General features: G+C 37.4%; 1 protein-coding gene across 1 annotated transcript in view; it reads right to left on the minus strand.

The window, feature by feature from the left end:
- LOC145996312 (uncharacterized) overlaps nucleotides 1–20,726 on the minus strand; it is a 27,527-nt gene extending 6,801 nt beyond the window's left edge. The window contains exons 1-4 of the mRNA XM_083132744.1: nucleotides 20,606–20,726; nucleotides 18,103–18,183; nucleotides 5,011–5,071; nucleotides 1,077–1,185 (exon numbers count right to left, since the gene is read on the minus strand). Of these exons, the coding sequence (XP_082988870.1) occupies nucleotides 1,077–1,185; nucleotides 5,011–5,071; nucleotides 18,103–18,183; nucleotides 20,606–20,639 (285 nt within the window). The 5' untranslated portion in view covers nucleotides 20,640–20,726. The remainder of the gene's footprint in view (nucleotides 1–1,076; nucleotides 1,186–5,010; nucleotides 5,072–18,102; nucleotides 18,184–20,605) is intronic.
- Nucleotides 20,727–25,744: the final 5,018 nt, after the last annotated feature.

Genomic DNA, 25,744 nt, shown 5'->3' on the forward strand with positions numbered 1-25,744 from the left:
GATCTTTTTTGAATTTCTAGTCTAGGTTTTTTAGTATAAAATAACCTTGTATTGCGAGTTGTGCGCATAGGTACTCTAAAGTGGAATTCCTCAAGGAGTGTGTTGCAGCGGATTTTGCCATTCACAATTTTGTATAAGTAACTGAAATCATTCTGCAAACGTCGCTGATAAGCAGTTTGTAAGTTTAGAAAAGACAAGAGATGCGGAGATGAAAAATTGCGTAATGAGGGAACCCTGTGACGGACTATAGCTAGGAAGAAGTTAAAGACTGAATCGAATCTGGAGAGGTGAGTGGGACATGCCATGGACCAGACGGGAGAGCAGTATTCTATTATTGGGATATTCCTGACGAGCATGGGGCAACATGGCACTTTCAGCTATCATTGATGCTCGTATACCAGCGTGTAACCTCAACGGCGCATACTACGTTCAAATTCAAGCACTTTAGACTGAAAGCCACATATTTCCAGGGGCGACTGCCTGGGGTCACGCTCGAGGGAACCAAACCAGAGCGTCCCCTTTGAGTAGCGGCAAAACCTAATTTCTGATAACGTAAGCCTGGCTCCTTGTTTTGAAAAAGTTGGGTTTATGTAGGCAAGAATTAATTGTAGTTACTGCTGCATAATGTAATAAGTATATTTCTAAATCATGTAGCAATTTAAGCTAAGAGATTACAGTTATTTTGATATCATTATGTATGTATTAAATAAATGTATACCTACAAAAAATTTAAAAATGGGGCGACATTTTTCATAATTAAAACCATAAATGAAGGATGGTCAAGGTTTTTATTGGAGGAAGTGCAACGTAGCGGGACCAGCGTGGAAAGTTAAGAGTGTCAGAGTGAAAAATAAGGAGGGTGCCAAACGCCACCTCGTCCGGGTGAAAATTTTATCTTGAGTCGCTACGTACACTAAAAACGGAGTTGTCCTGTGAGACCGAACTCTTGGTTCACCCTGTATATCATTATACAGGGCGAGTCAAGAAATAGAGATTAATCTTGGAAAGACGCTGCAGATTTACATGCCAAGGTTAACTTGAAATATCAAACCATAGGTTTGTCACAGATAACTCACTTGCAGAACGCTCAAGAGAAGTAGAAAGCCAAGGAAACCCAAAGCTACATCCCCTGCGTTGGCTCCACCGTGGTGATCCGGTACAGGGACCGCAATGTACCCTCCATGCCTGCAAAGAATCAAATACGAATCCATAAATACAGTAACTTATACATACAACCCCCAACACTCCAGTACCCCTAAATTAAGCGTGAACCAAGTGAGACTACATTTCCTACTTGATTATACAGTTGGACTTGGACTCTTGGTGTGGTACTTTCTCACCTGCTGGTTTTCGCCTGGCATGGTACTCGTTGGTAGACTTTTGTTCCCACAAGGCATTGCGCAGAGCAGACAAGCTAAAAGATAGAAGAGTGGCCTGAAGAACAAGGTTATAAGCATGGCTGTATTTAGAGGGAGAGGTATAGGGTTCAACCCTCCCCCCCCGAAACTTCTGGCATGTTGGATTAATGGAAGTTAAGAAACCAAAGTTTGTAACACATTTTCAAAAATGTATTCACAGTTTCATAAGAATACAACAGGGAGACAATCCTGGAATGAACGAGCTAGAATTTTCAAACATTTTGAATTCTGAAATTTGAGCGAAACTGATATAATTCTCAGAATAGCAGTCCACCTGCGACCCTATCATTTTCACTTCTGCTGTCCTCTGTTGCTGTTCCTGGATCAGACTGAAAATTCCCTTGTGATTGTCCCAAAATTCCTGATCCAACTTCTAAATTCCCAGTTCGATAAGGGTTAAAACTCCCTTTACAAGAGTTCAAACCTAGGATATCCAGCTTCGTAGTGCATCACATTCATTATCCTTCACCCAGCGGTTCGATATAGTATAGGGTGTTTTTTTTTTTAGAGTGATAGAACTTTGAATTGAAATAAAACACATACAAAAATAAGTTTGAAGCCAATTGTGTTTCTATTTGAAAGATAACTTTCTGACATTTACTTTTTGAAAATAATTTCCGGCATATGTCCACCACGACTAGCTGTGATAAACCGGATTCGATCAGTCCAATTTTGAACCACTTTTTCAAGTAATTGGGGACGTATGTCGTTAATAACACGAGTTATGTTGGCTTCCAAAGCGTCAATTGTTGCTGGTTTATCAGCATAAACCAGAGACTTTAGATATCCCAAAGAAAATAATCCTCCAGTGGCGTTAGGTCCCATGATCTTGTGAGGCCAATTCACTGACAGCACCGATATTTCCGAAGTGCTCTAAACGTTTGGCGAACAGAATATTGATTTTGGAAATATATTTCCACAATTTGTAAACGTTGTTGCGGCGTCAGTCTTTCCATGATCATTTGCCAATGCTCACTGATATGAAATGACAAAACAACATGTCATCAAAACAAAACAAATGACAGCTATCCCTATCGAAAGTTCAATCACTCTTAAAAAAACACCCTTTACATACATTTATCCTATATGCGGTCCTATAAAACACATACTTGTATAGTGCATAGTGGTTGTATATTATATAATGCTATTTGGTATGTATAGGAACAATATGAGCGTCGGAAAGTGGGATCGAACTGGTCCATCCACCCCCCTCCTTCCCAGAATTGACATAATTTATTGCAAGTTACAAAATAGTAAAAAGTTTGTTAGTTTTATTGTTAATAACGGAAATAAAAGTCCAGTTAGTTAGTATTTGAACAGAATAACCAAAGAAAAACGCCGTCAGATCGAAAAATTGAGGTTACAATACAGGTACCACGTTATGTTTTACCATTTAATACAAAGAATAACTGGTTTCCACAGTTTTCAAAATTCCAAAAATTTAAGTTTTATGTGAGTAGTCAAACACATAAACTTTATGACTAAAACTTATCTCTTACTTTTAAAGCTTTTTCTTGAAGTATCTAAAATTCAATAACAAAATATAATAATGGGGTATTTCAGTCACTGCATGAAACGTAAACAAAAAAATAAATAAATAAAAAGAGTTGTGCTGCATATTCAAACTTCTGATGGATAGAATAGAAAAGTCTCATCAAGCATATAAGGACAGCAATAATAATAATAATAATAATTAATAATAATACGTTTGGAATCAATTAGTTTATTATGAAATTGTCACTATTATTAATATTGTTATTATTTCTATTATTCAAATTTCTTGCGACGAAGATGGGAACAATTATGAGTGAACAATTATGAGTGAACAATTATGAGTGAACCCCCTTTCCTGCCTACTGTCATTGTTATAAGAGAATAGCTAGTTCTGCTATTTTCCTGACAATTGCAAAAATTAAAGGTTTAAGAAGAAAGAAAAGTATGGACAAAATAATGGCTTAAGAGATGTGTGTATTCATATCATTCATTGGATTCGCAGGATTTATTCGTTAAAAAGTTTTTTAACACACTGGTAAGAAGATTCTCATTGTCGGTACTGTAATCACATATCATTGCTATGAATAAATTCCATTTATTTATCGAGCAACAAACAAAAAAAAATCGCACAACCAATACTCATAAACCACAGACAAAACCACTTTTCAATTGCAAGCTCACAGATTATCTCCACATGACCATAGGTTCTCTCTGATTGGTTGTTGAAACATCGAGCAGAGAAGCAAGTTGCAATTAGGCAACTGTCTAGTCCCCAAAACTATTCTGGCAGCCATCATCATTCCCAGTCTGTCCAGTGTCCAGCCAGTCTAGCTCCAACTAGAGCATTCCAATAGGAAATCCAGTTCCGTGTGATTCAACCACACGAAACGCCTACTGACTAAATTCCTTTTCCTCTAGGAGACAATCGGATGTAAAAACTTACAACACAATATTTCTATTGACATTCATTGCAGTTGACCTTTATACAACGTCGCCATCTTTACTTCTATATTTAACACATGCTCATGGCGATTAATTGTGTGTGTGTGTGTGGGGGGGGGGGGGGGTGTGTGATTAATACACAGGCGTGCGCACGGGCGGGTAGATGGACGTCCGCAGATTTTTTCCACGGAGGGACAAGCAAGGTATTTTTTCATGGGCATATTACCCCGATAATAGTGTTGCCCCCTCAAAAAACACCTTGGCTCTCTCCCTTCCAGACATCCATGTCCCTAAATTTTTATACTTTGACCTAGAAATTTAGTGTAGAGGAATCCTATCGCCGGTATTAAACGACATTATTTTATACTCTTAAAGAAAATTTTTCAAGCGATTAAAGTTTAGAGCAACTACGGGAGAAGGGTGTGCAGTGGCGCACCACAGGGGGGCAATGGGCATTTCTCCTCCCCAACCTTGGACGGAAATCAATTCTAGGAGGGCAAACGTTGAGGAAAAGAAATTCAAGACTAGTAGAATTTAAGAGTAACAGGATAAAAGGATGCTCAAGATGGAATTAGTTTTCACGTCTTTCTTGCATTAATTCTTCCAGACGGCCAAGAGCATCTGCAGGGGGGGGGGCACAAAGGGGCAACTGCCACCCTCGATATCAAATTTTATACAAATAAAAATACCATTCGTAGAATTTTCTTTGCTCGCTTCACTGGCACTTTCTATCTGCTTTTCTTACAGTCTTGCCAAGTTCAGAGCCGCAGCTAGGGGGCGGTGGGTGTATGCCCCGGATGCCTAACGATCTAAATGAAAAAAGAATGTAAAGGAGAATGGCGCCCCATTAATTTTTTTGTGCCACACACACACACAAACCAATGCAATTAAACTAAACAGTGAGATAAAATGAGGTTTTTCTTTCCCGACTGAACTTTCAGCATGGCTTTTGCCCCCCCCCTTAATCAGAGGGTCTGCGCACGCCTATGGTTTAATATTGCTACCAGGTGGAGACTGCTAAATAAAAAAAATAGAATACAATCACATAACTGATGGTTACCAATTATTTCATTATTATTAGGCCATAAAAGTCATAGATATTTCCGGAATATTTAGTGCTTACAGTTTAGCAGTTTAAAACATTTTCTTTACTTACCCATGGCCTCCACTAGGCCCATAGCCTCCTCCATGACCACCACTGTAGTCACCTTCAGAAGCTGAAAAGGAAAAGAAAATAAGAAACCTTGCAATCAATTTTGTCTTGTTTCTGGACATTAGCTAATAAAGCCTGAATCACACGGAACTGGATTTCTAGTTGGAATGCTCTAGTTGACGCTGGACTGGCTACCCATTTGCTAGTTTTCGCCTCACACGATACTTGTTACACCGTACTTGTCGATAGTCTTTTGTTCCCATAATGGCGGCCGCGCGAGATGTAAACAACGCATCACTTCACACTTTTAAAATACGATAACTATTCAACCGAGAGGAATATCGCTTCGTATTAAATGGTTTTAGGTAGAGAAGAACGGCGCTGATAAAATACATACTTTACAACGTTTACTATACACGTATGGAAGAATATTTTAGCTTTTTCAATTGTAAACAAGCCTTTCGTTCTGTATGCACTCGGAAACCACAGACAAAAAACGCTACTTTGTAAGCTCACAGATTATCTTTACATGACCAAACTTTGCTGTGATTGGCTGTTCAAGAGAATCTAGTTGAAGAAAGTTAGTAGCAATTAGAACATGTCCTATTCCTCCAAACCAGTCAAGCAGTTAGCCAGGCGGCCATGATTGCTACTTAGAAAGTTAGTTCAGCGCCAACTAGGGCATTCCTACTACAAATCCAGTTCCGTGTGATAGGGGCTTAAGACTATGAAATTCACTGCTGACTTCTAGAACATTACCACGCACATGGTTGCATCCAGTGTTTGGAAGTGACTAGTCTCTTGTATCGCAGTTACAAGTAGCAATTACTTTTTAGCATGGCCGTAGGCAGGAAACATTTTCGGGGCGGGGGGGGGGGGGGTTCATTCATAATTGTCCCCAGGGGCGTCGCCAGAAATTTGAATAATAGAAATAATAACAATAAATATACAATAATAATTAAAATGTCATAATAATAAAACTATTTTATCCCATAATAATGCTAATTATTATTATTATTATTATTATTATTATTATTATTATTATTATTATTATTATTAACATTGTTATATCCTTGAGGGGGTTTACTCAATCCAGCAGATGAGTGAATATCCAGCACAAGGTCTCTCTTTTGTTTTCTTCCATTACGTTTCATATAGTGTGTACTCAAATGCACAATTATTATACTTTGTAATTAAATTTTAGATACTTTCAAGAAAAAGCTCTAAAAGTTAGATGGAAATTTTAGTCATAAAGTTTTTGTTGTTTGACCTTAAAATTCAATTTTTGGAATTTTGAAAAGTGTGGAACCAGTTACATTTTTTTTAAACATTGCCTGGTGCATGGGTTGTAACCTCAAACGCTACGAAACTGGAGATTCTAGGTTTGAACTCCTATCAAGGAGGATTTTCGACTTTTACTGATTGGGAATTTTGGGACAATCATAAGGGAATTTTCAGTCTATATTCATTGTGACGTTATAGTACCGCAGGAACAACACTGGAAAGAGGACAGCAGAAGTGAAAATGGAGAGGTTGCAGGTGGACTGCGATTCCGAGAATAAATTCCGTTTCATTCAAGTTTCAGAATTCCAATTGTATGAAAATTCTAGCTCGATCGTTTCAACATTGTCTCCTTGTACTTTTGTGATGCTTCGAAAAAAAAATTGAAAATTAGTTACAGATTTTGGTTTCTGAACTTCCATTAATCCAACATGTCAGAAGTTTCGGGGGGGGTTGAACCCTAGAAACCCCCCCTCTAAATACGGCCATGCTTTTTAGGAATGCTAACTGTAATGTAAACTACTTTTAGAAGTAAGTAGCTGTAACTCTTAAAGTGTTACTTTTCTTCAATATGACACTTAAAATGTTAACTTGAAAATCTGTAATCTGTAACGTTTACGTGGGGGAAGTTGTAAACTTGGTGACTCAGATTCCAAGGTGAAAGGATGTCCGTGGAAACTATGCTTCGTTGCGTACTAAATTTAGAACATACACGCTTTATTGCAATTCGTCATTTCTAGTTCCGCGAATACTTCACTCTTTTGGGCGGACTGCTCCATTTATTTTGTAGTCGAGTAAATTAAAATGAATGATGGTTCTAGCAAAGCTGACTCCTTTCTCCATCATTTAATTAGAGCTCGGAAGTTGAAGGCCTATAAATTGCCAAAAGAAAGGCCTGTAGAAAGACCTAAAAACGGAAAAAAGGACCTATAAATGTGATCCGAATTAAGTAATAACAAATTACAAAATTCTGGTGGTATGGAACACACAGTGCGAAAAAACTATATGAATGAAATGCATCTTCTTTCAGTCAAGAATGTTTTTCTCTCGTTTCAGGGATGGTTCAAATATACTTCTTTCTTTCTCTTTTTTTTTCTTTACTACAGAAAGGATGTTTAAGAGGTGATGAACTGATGATGATTCGAATTGAGAATGGGCAGCAAAAACGTAGTGGAAATTAGGTGAAGTTACAAAAAAAAAGTCGTTAAGATCTAAAAAAAAGGCTAAAAAAGGACCAATAAGGCAAAAAACGCCGAAAAAGGACAAATAAACCCCACCTGTTTCTGGCCTACAATGACCCAAAATGAACATATATTATGTTGGGCCTCGTCTTCGGACACTAGGGGAAAAAAAAGGATATTTCCTCAACTTCCGAGCCTAGTCATAATAACATAAATATGTGCAGATATATTATGTACCAGAAGCATAAATAAAACACATGTAAATCTTCATCTTCGTATATAATTTTAATGATCACTGCTTGTGTGGACTTTGCAATATTCCCAGCAGAAAGTACGCGTAGCTGTAAAAAGAACTTACGATTACTTTTCAAGTACCAGTAAATGTAATTGAGTTACTTCTCAACTTGAGTAGCTGTAACTGTAACTAAGTTACTCTTTGTACCGAGTAACTTTAACTGTTACTCGGTTACTTTTCAAAATTAACTGGTTATCTCATGGGATGCTTAAAACGGAGTGTTGATGGGACGAAGGCAAGAATTCATTCTGTGAATACAGGGAAACAAAGGTAACAAATATCTGTCAGACGATCGTTAATCCAGCACTGGTGATTAAGGTTAAGTTACTAATTAGAAAATTAATGTTTTCTGTACATGAGATCAGGAAAACGTTGTCTTCTTCCTAATTTATCAGCTCAGAATGTGAAAAGAATAAAACAAATATAGGGGACTAAAATTTCCATAGCTATGATCAAAAAGCCGAGACAAGAAAGGGACATCTCCACACAGCCCAACAGATTAAATATAATTCAATTACCTTGCCGTGAGTACAAACGCTCTTTCTCTTTCTTCCTCTGTTTATTTCTGTTTCATTCTTTTTCTTTTTTCCTGTTATTTTGTTTCTTTCCCTTCTTTCCTGTTTGTATCTTTCTTTCTCTTCTTCCTGTTTGTATCTTTCTTTCTATTATTCCTGTTTGTCTCTATCTTTCTCTTCATTCCTGTTTGTCTCTTTCTTTCTCTTTTCCTGTTTGTCTCTTTCTTTCTCTTTTCCTGCTTGTCTCTCTCTTTCTCTTTTCCTGTTTGTCTCTTTCTTTCTCTTCTTTCCTGTTTGTCTCTCTCTTTCTCTTTTCCTGTTTGTCTCTTTCTTTCTCATCTTTCCTGTTTGTCTCTTTCTTTCTCTTCTTCCTGTTTGTCTCTTTCTTTCTATTATTCCTGTTTTTCTCTTTCTTTCTCTTCTTTCCTGTTTGTCTCTTTCTTTCTCTTCTTCCAGTTTGTCTCTCTCTTTCTCTTTTCCTGTTTGTCTCTCTCTCTCTTTCTCTTTTCCCGTTTATCTCTTGCATTCTCTTCTTTCCTGTTTGTCTCTTTCTTTCTCTTTTCCTGTTTGTCTCTTTCTTTCTCTTCTTCCAGTTTGTCTCTCTCTTTCTCTTTTCCTGTTTGTCTCTCTCTCTTTCTCTTTTCCTGTTTGTCTCTTTCATTCTCTTCTTTCCTGTTTGTCTCTTTCTTTCTCTTCTTTCCTGTTTGTCTCTTTCTTTATCTTTTTCCTGTTTGTCTCTTTCTTTCTCTTCTTCCTGTTTGTCTCTCTCTTTCTCTTTTCCTGTTTGTCTCTCTCTCTTTCTCTTTTCCTGTTTGTCTCTTTCATTCTCTTCTTTCCTGTTTGTCTCTTTCTTTCTCTTCTTTCCTGTTTGTCTCTTTCTTTCTCTTCTTCCTGTTTGTCTCTTTCTTTCTCTTCTTCCTGTTTGTCTCTTTCTTTCTATTTTCCAGTTTGTCTCTTTCTTTATCTTTTATATAGTGGTAATTAATTTTACTTCCTTACCAGGATTAAACATATTGTATAATACGTAATTTGTAATATACTGAGAAATTCATCTTCAGGGCTATTACTGTGACACACATACACATTTTTTGTTATTAGATGGTGACTGCTGATAAGGGATGAGCCCCTCCTGAAATAAATTCCTGGCTACGTGCCTATTCCTGTTTGTCTCTCTTTCTCTACTTCCTGTTTGCTTCTTTCTTTCTCTTTCTTCCTCTTTGTCACATTCTCTTTTTTCCGATTAGTCTCTTTCTTTCTCTTTTTCCTGTTTGCTTCTTTCTTTATATTTTTCCTGATTGTCTCTTTCTCCCCCTACTCTGTTCTTTCCCCCTCTTTCTTTCTCGCTCACTCTCTTTCCTTCCTGTTTCTCTCTCCCTCCCTCTCCCCTGCCGCTCTCTGCCCGCCCAGCATTCTAAACAAGAGAATGTCAAATGCAGGAAAATATCGCAAAAATAGAGTTGTTTTCTAAAAGAAGAAGAAGGTACAACCCCTCTTGCAAAATTTCTGGGCACCCTGTTGGATTTTGTGAAGGAGCTACTAAAAAAGGTAGAAAACTCCCAGGATTGTGTACGATATCCTCTTTTTCGTTTCTAAACATTTGGCCACTTCATCCCGTCCGCAGTTTCTTTTTTGTTTTTTCAGAGTGTAGCAAGCAATCCCATTTTCTCCCATAATAGCGTTGTACCCTCAAAAAACACTGCATCAGTTTGAAGTTATCATGTTCCTGCAACACCCTTGCAATAATTAACATACTGTTATTGAAATTAAATTATATGTTCGGAATACGTAATTTTTGGTCGACTTTCATTGTCCATGGGGTCATAGTCCCTTTGGGTGGAATATTTATTTATTTATTTATTTATTTATTACTAAACACAACAGGCGAATGCCCAATTACAGTGTTCTACATTTCTTATTTATCTTTACACTCAGTATATCAGATCTTTACCACCATGTACAATATATATAAGATACAGATATAATATATTATAAATTACATAAAATATGGAAATAAAATAAACAAGGATAAATCAAGGATAGAAGTTATTTACATTAAAGAAATATATTAATTATGTGTGTAATAAATTACCTGTAAATAATTGACACACTAGAAAGTACGTACATATATGTAATTGAGTATAAACTACGAAAGAAATATATATTTACAAATATTGCGTTTATGTTTACATTGTTGACATTTATTCTTCCATTCCTTGAATAACATTTTTGAATGTCCCAATAGGCATGTGAAATATGTCTAATTTTGGTTCCCTTTCGGAACATCTGTTGTACAGTTCACACATTCTCCTGATAGGTGATTTATTTATAATGTTCGATCTTCTGTTACTACAGTAAAAGAGGCCCCCTTTGGATCGTGTCTTGGAGATAGGAACACGTATGTGTATTTGTTCTAGAAGATGTTGCACTTGAATATTATTGTTCATGATTTTGTATAAGAAACAGAGCAATTGCATTTTCCTTCTTTTGCTGAGAGAAGGCAGGTTGTGGTGTTTACAGAGGGAAGTGTATGATTCATATCGGGGATATATGCCTGTTTCTTTATAAGTGGCGTACCTTACGAATTTAGACTGCAGCATTTCTATTTTATGCGTGCACTTTTTGTCCTGAGGAGCCCATATTTCTGCTGCATATTCTACATATGACTGTCTTCATCTCTAACCAGGCAGTCCTATATTTTATTATCTTGTCCTTGACATTTCTTTCTGTATTTTAAGAACTCTGGGACAAAGGGGGGGGGGGAGTTTACAACCCATACCAATCCCAACTTGCGTATGCCACTGATTCAAAGTCGCCCGAAGAGGGGGGCAGCAGGGGCACGCCCCCTTGAGATATCTTGAAAGACTTGTAGCTTGAAAACATGGACGAGGGGTGCCGTGAAAGGCAGCAAATTATCCTAGTGCTGCGGATGCTTTATGAGAATTTTCTTAACTGGGGAAAGCATCCGCCCGCTTTAAGCACTGCTGCCCCCTTGAGAAAAGTCCTACGGGGGACCTTATACTGATTACATCTGTAGTCTTGTTTCTTACTTCAAATCAGTTGGTAGTAATGTGCGCAGAAGTTTCACAATGAAACAGGAAGTGGTTAGAAGGAAATTCTGCAATTCTGTTGCAGTGTTGCAATTCGTGTGAGTTTCTTTCTGTAAAAAGGACATAAAAAGTTCTTACTCTTTCCGTACCGGAAACGCATGTGATTTATGGGAGCGCAGTACTGGTAGTTTAAAATAAATAAAACGTGGATTTATCTGTTTTTGTTTTTTTTTTATTATGAAGGATGACACAAGCTTGTTAGGTATTATTACTGAGATATTATTTACGTACGTCAACGTAATTTTACATGTGTGTGTGTGTGTGTGTGTATTGTACTGTAAGTACGTATGTGTGTGCTCACAGCACAACTTCGCGAAATGTTCTTCCGACAATTACGTAAATCAAGAGCTGAAAAACTAGAGGCAGAGTTAGTTATTGGAACGCGACCAGCCAGGCATGTACACGTAGTAAAGGAAAATGCCTGCAGATGGGGACACCAACAAAACAGATGTATGTGACATCTGATGGTCAAGTGGGAAAACAGTTGGACATTGACGCTTGCAGAGTGACGTGTTTTATTTATGTTTCTGCTGTCGTAAGTCTTCATGTATTTATACTATTGCAACAAAAAAATATGCAACAAGACGCTGGACTCTTTGGGTGCAATTAGAAATGACGAATTGCTATAAAGTGTGGATGTTCTAAATTTACCATGGAAGGAAGCCCAGCTTCCTTGTCTTAGATAACTCCACGAAAATATTTTCACCTTAGCATTCATTGGGTAGTAGTACTATAGCGGAAGGATACAGACAAACCTCGTGAAAGTTTTAACAATATTGCAGTGACGTGCGGTGACGTCGCCACTTGGAGTAGCAATCAGTGGCGTGCTCAAGGGGTTGGGGTTGGTGTGGGGCATAACGCTCCCCCCTTTATGACACAGAATTCCTGAAAATAGAACGTCAATAACAGGAAAAGATTGCAAAATGATGAATGAGTACTAAAAAAAAGTACACGTAACCCCCACCCCCATTCGAAAATAAAAAAATATTTGATTTGACTACTAAGCCAGAGATCCTGGGTTCGAATCTCGGCTTGACCATGGGTATTCTTTGAGTGTGTCCCTTCATCAATTATATTCAGTGGCGTGCGGTGATAAATCAGGCAGGGGAACAGGTCACCTGCACTTGCTCCCCATCGCATGGGTGTCTTAATATAATACAATAGATCAAGTAAAATTCAACCCTTATTGAAATGTCAGAAGTGACAAACATGAGGCACGTTAAAATTATATGACAATAATAATTTTAAAGCAAATGTGATATAATATAAAGAAAACATTAAAAATAAAATTGTCGATGCACAACAAAGAAAAATTTGATAATATAAATTTATGAGTCATCAGAGAAAGAAAATAATATATTGTCGTGACCTGTTTCATCTCTTTATTCGTAGATTAAGTTGACGTTTTTTCATAGAGTTGAGTATTCTTGTAATTCAAACTTTCTCAATCCAATAATGGCACACAGATGGTTGAGTTTTTCATGACGTTCGCTAGATTAGTCAGGGTGGCTACTGTAGGACCATAATAAAATTCAAGTATAATTCCCGGTTTTCAAAGCGAACTTTACAAAAATTCAAGCAGATGTTTTCTCTATTTCAAACTAAGGTTTTACCGTCTCTCACCACCCACACACATACACACAAACAAATACTTATATTAACAATATATGGTTTGTGCGATTCCAATGAATCCAATAATTCTAATTCACTTGGACGGTACATATATATAATTTAAGGTGCGGAGTTTACATTTGTCATTTCACATAGCTACTCGGCAGTGGCGTGCCCAATGGGGGGGGTTGGTAGGGGTTATACCCCCCCTTGGCCCAATATTCCTAAAAAAAGAACGTCAATGGTAGGAAAATATGACAAAATGAGGGCGGACTACCGAGAAATAGTATAGGGGCTATCCACCGGAAGGAAGTGCCTTCGCGCAGACGCCATACTTGTAGCACAACAACTTCCGGTTCGTAGGCTCATAACATGCTGCTAAAGGAGCTGAGATTGTGTCATGTATCAAAGGAACGAATGGGTGTGTACAAGGAGGATGTAAACTACGATCAGGGCTAAATAATCTTTCATGGATCTCTCTTCATCCATTTACTCGAGATCTAGGCGCCAAATTATTGCATTGAAGCTGTCAGGCGTGAAAATTGGAAGACCATTAGCAGTAGACTGCGCAGTAATGACAACGGAACGAAAAAAAAAAACACATTCCGATCCAGACTTCGGAAAAAATGATAGTTTAAAAGTAGTTTATTCCCTGCATTTTTTTTGTACTAAATGTCCGAAATTTATTGAAATTAGCAGTTTTTATTCCAAAAATGCAAAATAAATAATCACCCGAGGGTGATATTGTGTGTATAATTATTATTATTATTTTAGTATCGGGTAATGTTGAATATTTTCTGCTCCTATAATCTCCCAATTTAGTCGGAAATAACATTATTTTTCCCGTTTTGAACGTCAGGACTTTAAAAATACCCCGTCCTGTTTTCTTCCTAACCAAAAATTTTGCGTCCCGCACCACTTGCACTTCATTAATAGTAGAAGAGAAATCATTCAAATCTCGATTTTCTCTCTGTTTTAGTAATATGAGCAAAAATATTACTTTTCCTTTCAAAAGATGCTCGGTCATGGCCAGATAGGTTACACGTTAAGTTCTTGAAGTACACACGAACTGTATTAAATTTTTGTGTAACCAGATTTTTTTTTGTGTGTGTAACCAGAGGAAATATTTTTTTGTGTAGCCAGAAAATTAAGTGCGGGTACTATTATTAATTTTCGTCTTTTGCAATGGAAATCTTTTCAACATTGATAGATAGAGTGCCTCCCCGATGGCGCAGTGGTAGCCTCGTCGCCTTGTAATCAAGGGGTTCCGGGTTCGATTCCCGGTGGAGGCATATTGTGGTTCGGATCCCAATTTAAACTGTAGGTCCAGTCCCGATTAGCCTTACTGTGCACAAAGTGTACTTAAAACACCAACTCAATCAATCAAATCAACATTGATGGAGAAGAGGTCCTAGGTTTGAACACCATGGTGAAGCAATGGTGTGTCATTGTGTTTGTCCCATCATTAATTTTTCCAGTTTATTATTCATCTTCATCGTCATGTTTAACACAAATAGCAGAAAATTGACTTAAAAAAACAATGAGCGTTTTGTATTTCTGCGTTCAAACGAGAACGAAACCAGCAAGTGTGCATTATCGCATCCCTCTGACTCGTCCTGACTGAAGAAAGAAGCTCCTTTTTCCGTTTTTTATATGTCCGTACATCTCGCACTTTTTCACTTAAAACATAAATGTATGCATTTAAGCGCTCTCGCTCTGTAGGAAAAATTACTTTCTATTTAATATGTAGGCTACAAATATCGCCAATGAAACGACGATCAGCAAATGGATCTCATCTTGGAATAATGCCGTATTACTTCCTAGTTGCTCATCCAATTGATATGCAAAGGCCTCTACTTTGCCCTGATATCTCTTATTCTCCTCGTCGTCAAGTGCTTTTATATGATCCATTTCATCCGGTATACAAAACGAGAAGAAATGCCACAAGTACGCGCTTGAATTACCCGGCCGCCGTGAACCGGAAGTTGTTGTGCTACAGTTCGACAATCGATTGTGCCGTTCGATATGTTTTTGTTTACTCGTGGATAGCCCCTATAGGTAACCCCTCCCTTACAAAAATCCTGGGCACGCCACTGCTACTCGGGACTATAAATACATCTACAAACACAAGTCACATATGTTACGGGAAATAGTAATCTACGAAAAATTGTTAATTCTATAAGAATTTTAAATTTACCTAATCAACTTCAAGATATTTTATCTTGCAATAATCTTCAGTCTATCAGATGGATTGTTCTTCAAAGAACACTAACAAAGCAAATGGATTGATAGAATTCTGTTTTATTTTCCACGCAGCTTTACTTACCTTCCTCAATAAAAATAAAACCTAAACTGTGAAAAACTTGTTTCAGGTCATTAATAAATATGTATAAATTCATAGAACTTGCTCAAGATAGGGAAAGATGGAAGGCCTGTGTTGCTGCAGCCATGAACCTTCGGGTTTAAGAAGGCTAGGGAGTTAGTTAGTTAGTTAGTATAAATTCAATGGAATTGGGATTTTAAAAAGTTGCAATTTTTCATGTCTACAGAGAAAATTTCAAGCAGAATTCACGCACAATTCCCGGAGCCAATAATTCACGCATAATTCCCGGAATTCAAGAAATTCCCGGTGAGTAGCCACCCTGTTAGTAGAAGTTGTTAATGTGAGAAAACCCGACCTGTTCCAGACTCCCTTCTCAGGATTAAACAAGGACAACAATATAATTTGCCACTGGAAGAATATTCAGTTAATAATTTACAGAAGTGTAGTAACTCGTTTGAAAATGCTCTGTGTATGATTTCGTTTTAGTTTTTAATTCAGTTAGAATATGTGTTGGTTTGTTGTATTTTCTGCAAAGTTGAATGAACTAAACGCTTTCGTCCTCAGCCGGTCGATCATACAACACTCGCAACATTCGCTTCTTGTCCTGCCACTGCATGCCTTGAAACTTTGGTTTTGGGGTTGGTGGAACAGGTGGATGTGAGCTGTTCCCTCGGAAGCTATTTCCCAGCATTTAGCCAAGGCATTTAGCAGACGCTTAGACTGTAGAAGATTTTTCCAGTTCGTTATGAATGTCAGACGCAAGTTCTCAACGAGATTAGGAAGTTATAGACTTTCTACACTCAAATGTATCACTTGTGACGCGATTAAACTTCAGCACATAGCAAAAACGGGAAGAAAAGCGAATCCGCAATATCTCTCTGAGGGAACAGCTAGAGCGTTCAGCTTCCGTGGTGCCGTGGGGATCGTTCACCTTCGGACGTGGTCGGAAATACTCGGCTTCAGACAGTAGAGGGCATGATACTAAGAGACCATGGTAGAGCATGGGGTGAGAACCATGATGCGTTGGGGGTAGATGACGTCAACAAACGTCCAGCCACGGTGAAAGATTTTCTTCAGTGTTACTTTTGGAAACGTTGATTTCGAGAGAAAAGTGTTCTTATTATGTTAATATAAATAATTTAAATAGCCCAAAAGTGCAGTAAGTAGGAGGGAACAGCCTGTTCCCTCTGTTCCATGGAGGGACCGCCACTGATTATATTGTATCATTTTCGCGTTTAGCCAAAAGTGGCGGAGAAGCGAAATAAAATAAACCAAATCAAGCAATCAATCAATGATTTGACTTGATTTTTGTTACTTAGCGCCGCTTTTTTATCATATTTGGTTAATTGCGAAGATAATACGATAAAATTAATGAAGGGAGAAACAGAAAGAACACCCATGTCCAGGTCGGGGTTCGAACCCGGAACTCCTGGTGTCGTAGCGCGATGTGATAACCACTCCCCCACGGTTGATTGATTTGCTGTTTTAAGTTCACTTTATGCACAGAAACAAAACAGGTAACAAAACACACTTTTTTTTGTAGTTTCTTCAATAATATTCATTTGGCTTCGTGAGTTCTGAGATACATTTTTCATTTCAAATTATTTCATTATTCACTGCATAGTACAACACAGGAACAAGAATGCGCGCTCATCACAGGTTCGAATCCCGGCCTGGATTGTTCGAGGTCCCTTCATCAATTTCATTTGATTTTGATTTGAATTTAAAATTTTGGGTGCGTCAGCACTAAGGCTATTTTGCACCCGTCATTTATACGGGGTCCAGCCCCTTATCGTTACACAGAACAACTCTAACGTTGCATAACTAAAATCATAAAATATTAAAATCTTCTGACTTTCATTAAAAGCTGAGGCTGTAAAGGAGCACTCAGCACAAATAAGGAGAAAACACAGGACAACACAAACAAAATTATACTGGCCATGGGGCCAGTCGCCAGAGCCTCGTTAGTCTGCAGTCCAGGGTGTACTACGTGGAAGTGAGGTTGACTGTTACTTGCACGACGTGGAAGGAGCACCCCTTACACCCCTTCATCAATTTCATGATATCATCACTCATCCTCATTTTCGCGATAACCAAATGTGGCAGAAAAGCTAAGTAAAATAAACCAAACCAATAACAATATGAACATGCGTTCTCTTGCCCAAATAAATACATCCGTTGGAGGCCAAAAGATTAGTATATTTAAATAAAACACTACTAAAACGAGAGCGAGAGAGAGCCTGAGCAAATATTTGTATTTTAATCATTATACGTATATTCCATATTTGAAAAAAAAAGAAAGAAAGAAAGCATAACATTATTGTCTGCACATAACACGTTCCCATTTCATAAATAATAAAACTACATCCCATAAGGTTCTGTAAATACAGAGAACATACGTAAGTACTGCAGAAAATTTTCCCTTGAGTTCTTTAGAAGATTTACAAAGAATCAAGGGAAACCAATCCCCTATCTGTCCTATAGGAGATAGACTGGGGGACCTGATACCACGGGCTTTCAACCATTGCAGCGGGAACGAGGGGACAAGGGAGGGAGAGGCAGAAATCTTCCCTTTTCACAATAAATATTGTGATTTGAAAATAATTATAGATCTGAGATTGATTAATCTATCTCTGCTAGACTTTCTACTCCTCAGTGCACGTCACTGCAATATTGTTGTAACTGTGCAGGAAGCACCTGAGACAAATTCTGTCTACGTTAATCTTAATAGTTTATACTTCAAAAAATAAACTGTTAGCAAATTCAAGATCTAAGCACAGACCTGAATATCCGTACGCCGAAGCTCCACCGCTTTGATGACCTTGGCCATGATGATTATGTCTCTTCTCCGGTTGCTGGTGAACTAAGAATAAAAAAATTATAAATTTCAACTTTATGATCACATTCTAAACTTCAATGCAATCAAAAATATAGACAATGGCTTGAACGCTCTGGAAATGGCTTACGTTTTACTAGAATGGTCCATATCAGGCACTATCTAAAACTCAGGAGCGTATATTCTGGGCTGGCTAGGCTATCTACGAAGCCTGAAGTCTAGAGAATAAAACACAGGCGAGAAATCGATCAGAAATTGTAAATAATAATATTCATATCAGTGAGATGATGATGCTGATTCTGGAGCTGGCAACCTGATTTCTTGTGAGTTGGTAAATTTATTTCTATTCATAGCCTAGGACCACGTGACATAGTGAGATAGCCCAGATCTTTGACTCAGTATACGCTAATGCTAAAACTATATTTCTAGAGAGGACCAAACCAAGTGTCTCCACATGTAATAATAAGAACAACGTTTATCATTAATAGATTAATAACATTAATTTGTCTATTAATGATATTATTATTAAACTAGTTCAATTTAAAAATATTATTATTATTATTATCATTACTTGTTAACATATTATTGTTACTGAACAGGTAAAAGTATGTATTAATACCAGTGGCGTACGCAAGGGGGGGGTTACCGGGTTTAAACCCCCCCCTTGAGCTTTTGAAATATTATGGAATATGCTGTAGAAAAAAATGGCTAATTTATCACAGTCAAAGATCTGCGACAGTAATAATAATAATAATAATAATAAAAATAATTTGAATTATTATTCCCATGCAGCATGAAGAAAAAAACAACATTCCAAACACAATCTAAGCGGCAGCAAATTTCAATTTTGCAATTTTTTTTTGCAAAATGACGCGCAGTGACTCTCGCGAGAATTGTGAAAATTCCTTGCTTCGTCGCTGTGTGCCGACCTTATTGCAAACGTTCTTCTCTGTACTGATTTCGCATCCCCTTGTGAACTCTCAAGTGATGCTGAGTCTACATCCACATCATTAAATAATGTTGAAGAAGTGCTTTGTGAATCACCTAGAAGTGATAAATGTGTTGGAATGTCTATAAACTTACTTTTCAACGAACACATAGACTCAGTGGAATTTAGCAACATGTATTCTCGCGCTTCATCATCATCCTGGGCGAGTTCCATAGGTAAAGGTAATGTAAATTCCCCCGTGCATATAGCACCGTGCCATGAAGGCACACGTAGTGGTGTGGTGGGCCCCAAAGATTCTTGATCTCGAACTATTTTGCAGGTGATGTGATCAGCACCATGCTCCGGCAGCCTTCATCCACCAGGGTTGCTCTCAGGTACCCATTGCTATGAGGCTGGGTGCGGAGACAAGGCTGGATAAATTCCAACCAGTTCCGGGAATCGAACCCGGATATCCCACGAAGTTGTCAGACTAGACCAGCGCGTCTCCTTGAATGAGTTTCATATTTCGATTATTTCAATAAATTTAATATATTTGCTTGTTTTTATGGATTTTCTTCACACTTAAAATGTCTCACTTATCATATACAAATAACCGTTGACTAGACAATTATTTTGTAACAAAGAAACAAAAGAAATGTAATTTTGTTCTATTTCTGTCATAAATAGCAGCTGCATTAATAATAATTATTAGTAGTAATTAAATTAATTATAATAATTAATTAATTAATTATAATAATAATTAATTAATTAATTATTATTATTAATTAATTAAATAAAGTATAATAAAACAATGGTAATGTGAATTTGTAGAAAGTTTTCGAAATAACACCCCCCTTGATGAAATCCTGCGTACGCTACTGATTAATACAGTAATTATTATCTAGCTTATGTCTAGTTAAGATCACTAAAATTTGTATAAAAACACTTGTTCTGCGAAAGATATCAATGTCCAAAAAGAAAATGAAAATGGTTCTTATTGAATACCAAAAAGGTTGCTAGGTCCAGCTAATCAAAAGCCAAGTATCTGATCATTATTTTAATGCGTATTAATATTAGTAGTAGTACGGATAAATTTTGACATACACTATTAATGCAAAGCTGTAGAATCAGAATCTAATCCTTAACTTTATGTAATTTCTACGTAAATAAATCAACTTCATATTATACAAGGGTATACTAGTATTTTGCATATATAATTTTGGTCTTGGAAATTTTTTTGAGAGGTCCGGCCGGCCCCTTGCAAAGTTAGTGTACAAAATGTTACTGATTTTCTTAATGTTTTACTCAACTTTGGGCCTCCCCAAATATCAGAAGAAATCGGCGCTTATGCATATACTACTGCAATTTGTATCGATCATCGAAATCGTTTAACAATTTATTGAGCTTCGTTTGAAAACAAACGGTATTATCGCATGTAAAGATGTATTCTATATTCAAAAAATTCTGCAAATACAATACAGGATGTTTATAAAGTATCTTTTTTCTATCAAAAGTACTTACGTGAAGAAGTTGCATCGATGTGATTGTTGTACATGCTTGTTAGAAAAGGTGAACTAGAGTATAGAACGGAATCCGCAAGGCTAGTTGGCCACACCAGTGCAATCAGAAATAGAAATGTAAGCTTCATTCTGCAAAAAAATATGAGAATTCATTATATTTCCATTACTTTCACCAGTATTAAGTCTTCTCTGGATGCTGTGAAAGGATTTTTGTTGAATCAGCTAAGGCAAGGAAGCATGCTAAATTTAGAACATCCACGCTTTATTGCAAATTGTCCTTTATAATTTCGCCCGAAGATTTCAGTGTTGTGTGTGGATTGCTGCATTCATTTGGAAAGAAGTCTTTGTTTAATAAGAGTAAGTGTTTAAAGTCCATGCCTTGAATGATCATTCAAGAAAAGCTAACTACTTATTCATATAAATATATAATAAATATGAGCCAGGAAACTGACTTAAAATTACAGAGGAATTACAAAACACTAGCTAGATATTTGTTACTGAAATTACGCCGAGATAACAAATATGGTCCGAAATCTCGTTAAACCTTTCACTCTCTCCAATAACATCTTCGGCAAAGAGTTTTCATTGTAACATTTCGTTGACCATTTCGGTACATTGTACGTATCAAACTCTAACATTGAACAGTTTGCCACAAAACAGATGAAGATCGTTTTGGTATTAAGCTTTTCGAACGATCTGTTTGGATAGCGGTTTGACCCGAGGAGCAACTCATGACCAAGAAGCAGAAAATCTGCGTATCGCTGCAGTGTGGCAGCTCATCCGAATTTCCACAGCTCGCTCGAACGAGCACAGAGGATGAAAATACAGAGAGCACGACCATGAAATTCAAACGGCCTGCCTGCTCCAGTTCAGTCACAGTCAGTGCAAGCCGCGAGTAACAGTAAACAGAGATCATCGATATCTTTCCCAGTGAGCTACATTGCCAGCTGGATGCACAAGAAGAAAAGAGTGAGACAGGCCCGCACTCAGGTTTTTTTTTTGTTTTTTTTTTGGTGGAGGCAGGGCTTAAAGTGAGCCGGAACGCACTGGTACCCCGTTCCGGCAAATCAGTTTGGTGCCAGAAATCAGTTCCTGCTGTAACATTGGACATCCATTTTATTTATTTAATATACTATACAAAAGTCCATCCTTTGTTACATTAATTTTTGTAAACAATAGATGAAAGTGAAAAGAGAAAGTTCTTGTACTAAATTTATCTCTTTCCGGTGGACAGTCCGGAAATTTAGATAAATATATTTCGATGAGTGCTATTTGTTTAAGATTTAAGTGAGAACCTAATTTCCTGAAATAACAGATGTGATAGATCTTGTGTTTATATATTTACTTTGGATGCAAAAATAACAATATTCAGTGTTCTATTCCTGGCGGTACGCAATGGTACGCCGTACCGGAATCTATTTACAGGTGAGTATAAAACTAAAAACATTTTATTTTAACGAAAGAAATGTGTGTCTACATGTATGCACGATCGTTTATGAACATACCACAATATTCAAAGCAGTTCTTATGATTAACACAATAACAAATAATAATAACAACAAACCAACTTGAAGACTACCAAAACCTTTCTTCCCAGAAAAAAATAATAGCAATAGTAGTAGTAGTAGTAGTTGAAGTACTACTACTAATAATAATAATAGTCTAATAATAATAATCAATACAATTTTTAATTTAATACTATGCATTTATTTTCATCATCATCATTATTATTATTATTATTATTAGTAGTAGTAATAGTACTCGTGTCGATTCACTTGTGGTTGGTGTTCGTTCCGGATATTGACTTAAACCACTTTAAGCACAAAAAGGGGGGGGGGGGGCAGATCTGAAAATTTGGAACAAAGGGAATATCTGAAATGTTGTTGGAGTGTTACATATGACCACCAACCCTATAGTAGCATTGGAGCTAGATTTACCATAATAAAAGTTGGATTGTTGCTTTGTTTACATTCAATTCTCAGAAGTATTTCAGTAGTAGCTACTGTATTCCGCAAATTCACAATGCATATTTCCATGTTTTCTTTAATTTTCTGATATCAGCTGATGAACAGCCATGATAATTCTGTTTATAAAATAATATATTTATAAATTAAATGATACGTATTAACAATGATTATTATAATGAAGAACATGTCTGAATGTGACTTATAAAAAAGAACTGGATATTTTACCATCAAGGCTGCAGTTCGAAAAATGTTGCAAGAGGAATTAAAAGAAAGGACTTCCCCGACTAAATCGGGACTAAACCTCTCTCCACAAACAACCCATTCATTTATGCAAGGACAAAATCGAAGTTATTGCACAATCTGAAAAATTATCAATGTTATTTTCGTAGCTTTTTATAAGTTCACATTAAAAATTGTCATAGTTCGAGGGGGGCATGGCCGCGTGTCCCCCTCCATTGGGTACGAGCCTAGAGAGAGAAAATATAATGACGAGAGTAACTGTGGCTTTGTATTTATGTTGCAAACTCAGTAAATTTGTCACTAGATCTAAAAATTTACTGAATTTTTAACATATTGGAGTTATTCAATCAAACAGCAACTGTGGGGTGACCGGGTAGGTTGGTAAGGATCATCACTAGAGCCCGGAAGTTCAGGCATTTATTTTCGTTAAAATAGGCAGGCAAAAAGGCATTTATAATGTGGTAAATAGGCACTAAAAATGAAAAAAAGGCAAAATAAACCGAAAAAAGGCACATTTAGAAGTCGCTTACTTTTATCTATAATTTCTGGCAAAATGTTAAAATCTAAATTGGGAAGAGCATTTCAATTTTCTCCGTTTGATTGCACATAACTACAAGGTGCTTTTTAAGTTCTAAACATTCATTGATAGTCGTCTGTCAGAGAGAATGTTTTTCATAATAGAAAATGATCTTTCTACTTCGACAGAAGTTATTGGAGCGTACATATAACAAGCTAATGTAGCTGGACTCATTTTGGTAACATCATTTTCACCTTTTAGAATATCACAAATTGTTTTCAATTGTTTCAAGCAGCGGCGGCTCAAGGGGTAGAGCCGCCGTGCCATGGCACTACCCTCAGAAGAAATTCATACGTCGCCAAGTAAAGTTAAATGAATACATTGATAGTTTACAGACAAGGAGATTCGAATCTTGCAATCGGTCAAGCTGACGTGACGACCGCCCCAACCCCCTCACTGTATCGCCAGCTGTTTCGTTCGTACCCTCGCGAGGCAACATTTCGTGCCACTGAAGAGCTGGCCTAATCATGGACCTAACCAAGTTGACACACGTGCAGAGGGTTGAAGAAGTCTCAGCGAGGAACATTTCCACCATGAGCCGAGAACGAAGTGGCAGGGGGCGGGGTTAGCCCATAAGAAACCGTGCCAGTCGTAGCCTGGCCTGGCGAGGGAACTTTCGCAGTGTTGACACGACACAGTTGCCACCTTCAGAAAAAAGTCGCTAAATACGACTGGTTTGTAAGACCCGTTGGGGAAGTAATTTCTGCCTACTTTTGGAGAAACGAACCTAATATTTTTCCAAAGTAAAATGAACATTTTTGATAATAGATAGATGCACCAAGAGGGCCATCCAGACTTTTTTAAAAATATCCTATGATGATGCGAGTTTCCTTTTGCATTTCGACAGTTTCTTTTCACAACAAAGATATTTTCGACAACCAGTTAGAATACGTGTGCATGGGGGAGGAGAAGATGATAGGATTTGTTTTTTCCTCTTGTAATTGTTGTATTTTTAGGGAAGTGTCCTGTAGTGTATAAAGATAGGTTAGTGAGTGAAGATGAATCTGATTAGTACGTTATTACTTAAACACATGTTGTTTTCCACGTTACCAAACGAGGACAAACATCTTGGCTAGTGGCGCAACCTCAAGGAGGGGGCGGCATTGCGGTGGGATTTTTTCTATTTACTTGATCACGTTGGCACTACCCATCATAGTTGTCGCCGGCCGCCACTGGTTTCAAGTCCTCATTTGCACTCACTACCCGTTAGCACTTTTCCGCAACAGCTCACCCCTTTTCTCCTGGCACTTCCATCATCTGCTGCATAGATTCCTCAAAGATTTTCATGGATGCTATAATTGTAATTGTCTCTGGCAATGCACCATAATGTGCAAAAGTAAACTTGAATAGCACAGGAGTTTTTGCACTTCACGAATTGAAGCCGCTTCATTTTCTGGAAGAGCATCGATCACCTCACTGATTTTTTGAAGGTTGTTAGCATAATATATAGCTGCTGATATCCAGGTTCCCTATCTCGTCAAGACTGGTTGCTGAGGTAAACTAAGCTCAATCGCAACTTCCTGAAATTTTCGGGTTCGAGAGGGAGATTTCAGAAATATTTTCTTTGTGTTCGAAATCAACCTGTTCACTTCAGCAGTCAATCATGCACAAGAAATGTTAACCGAAAGGCAATATCCTGACTCAGCATGAAATACTTTTTTCTCACACTTTTCTCCTTCAGCAATGTTGAAACATGCGTGAGTTCAATATTACTTAAATAAGGCGAAAATTATTCACATAATAAATGGAAGAAAAATAAATGCCAACAACGTTTTTTGGGAGAAAAATAATTTATATACACATTTTTTTTAAAAAAAAATGTCAAATTATATTTAAAAAGGCAAAAAAGGCATTATAATTAAAAATAGGCAAATAGGCAAAATAGGCAAAATGAAAAGGCTTCCAAAACATTCGAAACAACATAAGAAACGTATATCCGGAAAAATTTTATCAATATATGCAGTAGATAAAAAGAGGCATTTTGCCAAACTTCCGGGCTCTAAACATCACCATGTTTGACTTGGCACTCCTAAAAGAAAAATTCTTGAGAACCGCTAAAAACAAAATGAAATGTTAAATTTGGATTATCTCGCGCCTTGTGGTCGCGTTAACAAACCCAACTGTGTGATTTGGGCTACTGAACATCCACATGTGGTGAGGGAACACATACGGGACTCCCCGAAGTGGTGTGGTGTGGTTTTTCAAAGTTGGGAATAGTGGGCCCCTATTTATTTAACACTGCAACGGTCACTGGCGCCTCCAATTGGGCTATGTTAACTCATTACGTGGTCAACAACTTTCCATTAGCCATTCTTGCAAGTGGCTACTTTCAACAAGACGGTGCGGTGCGCCTGCA

This window comes from Lepisma saccharinum, chromosome 12 (assembly GCF_977018435.1).
Source record: "Lepisma saccharinum chromosome 12, izLepSacc3.1, whole genome shotgun sequence".
NCBI classification, from domain to species: domain Eukaryota; kingdom Metazoa; phylum Arthropoda; class Insecta; order Zygentoma; family Lepismatidae; genus Lepisma; species Lepisma saccharinum.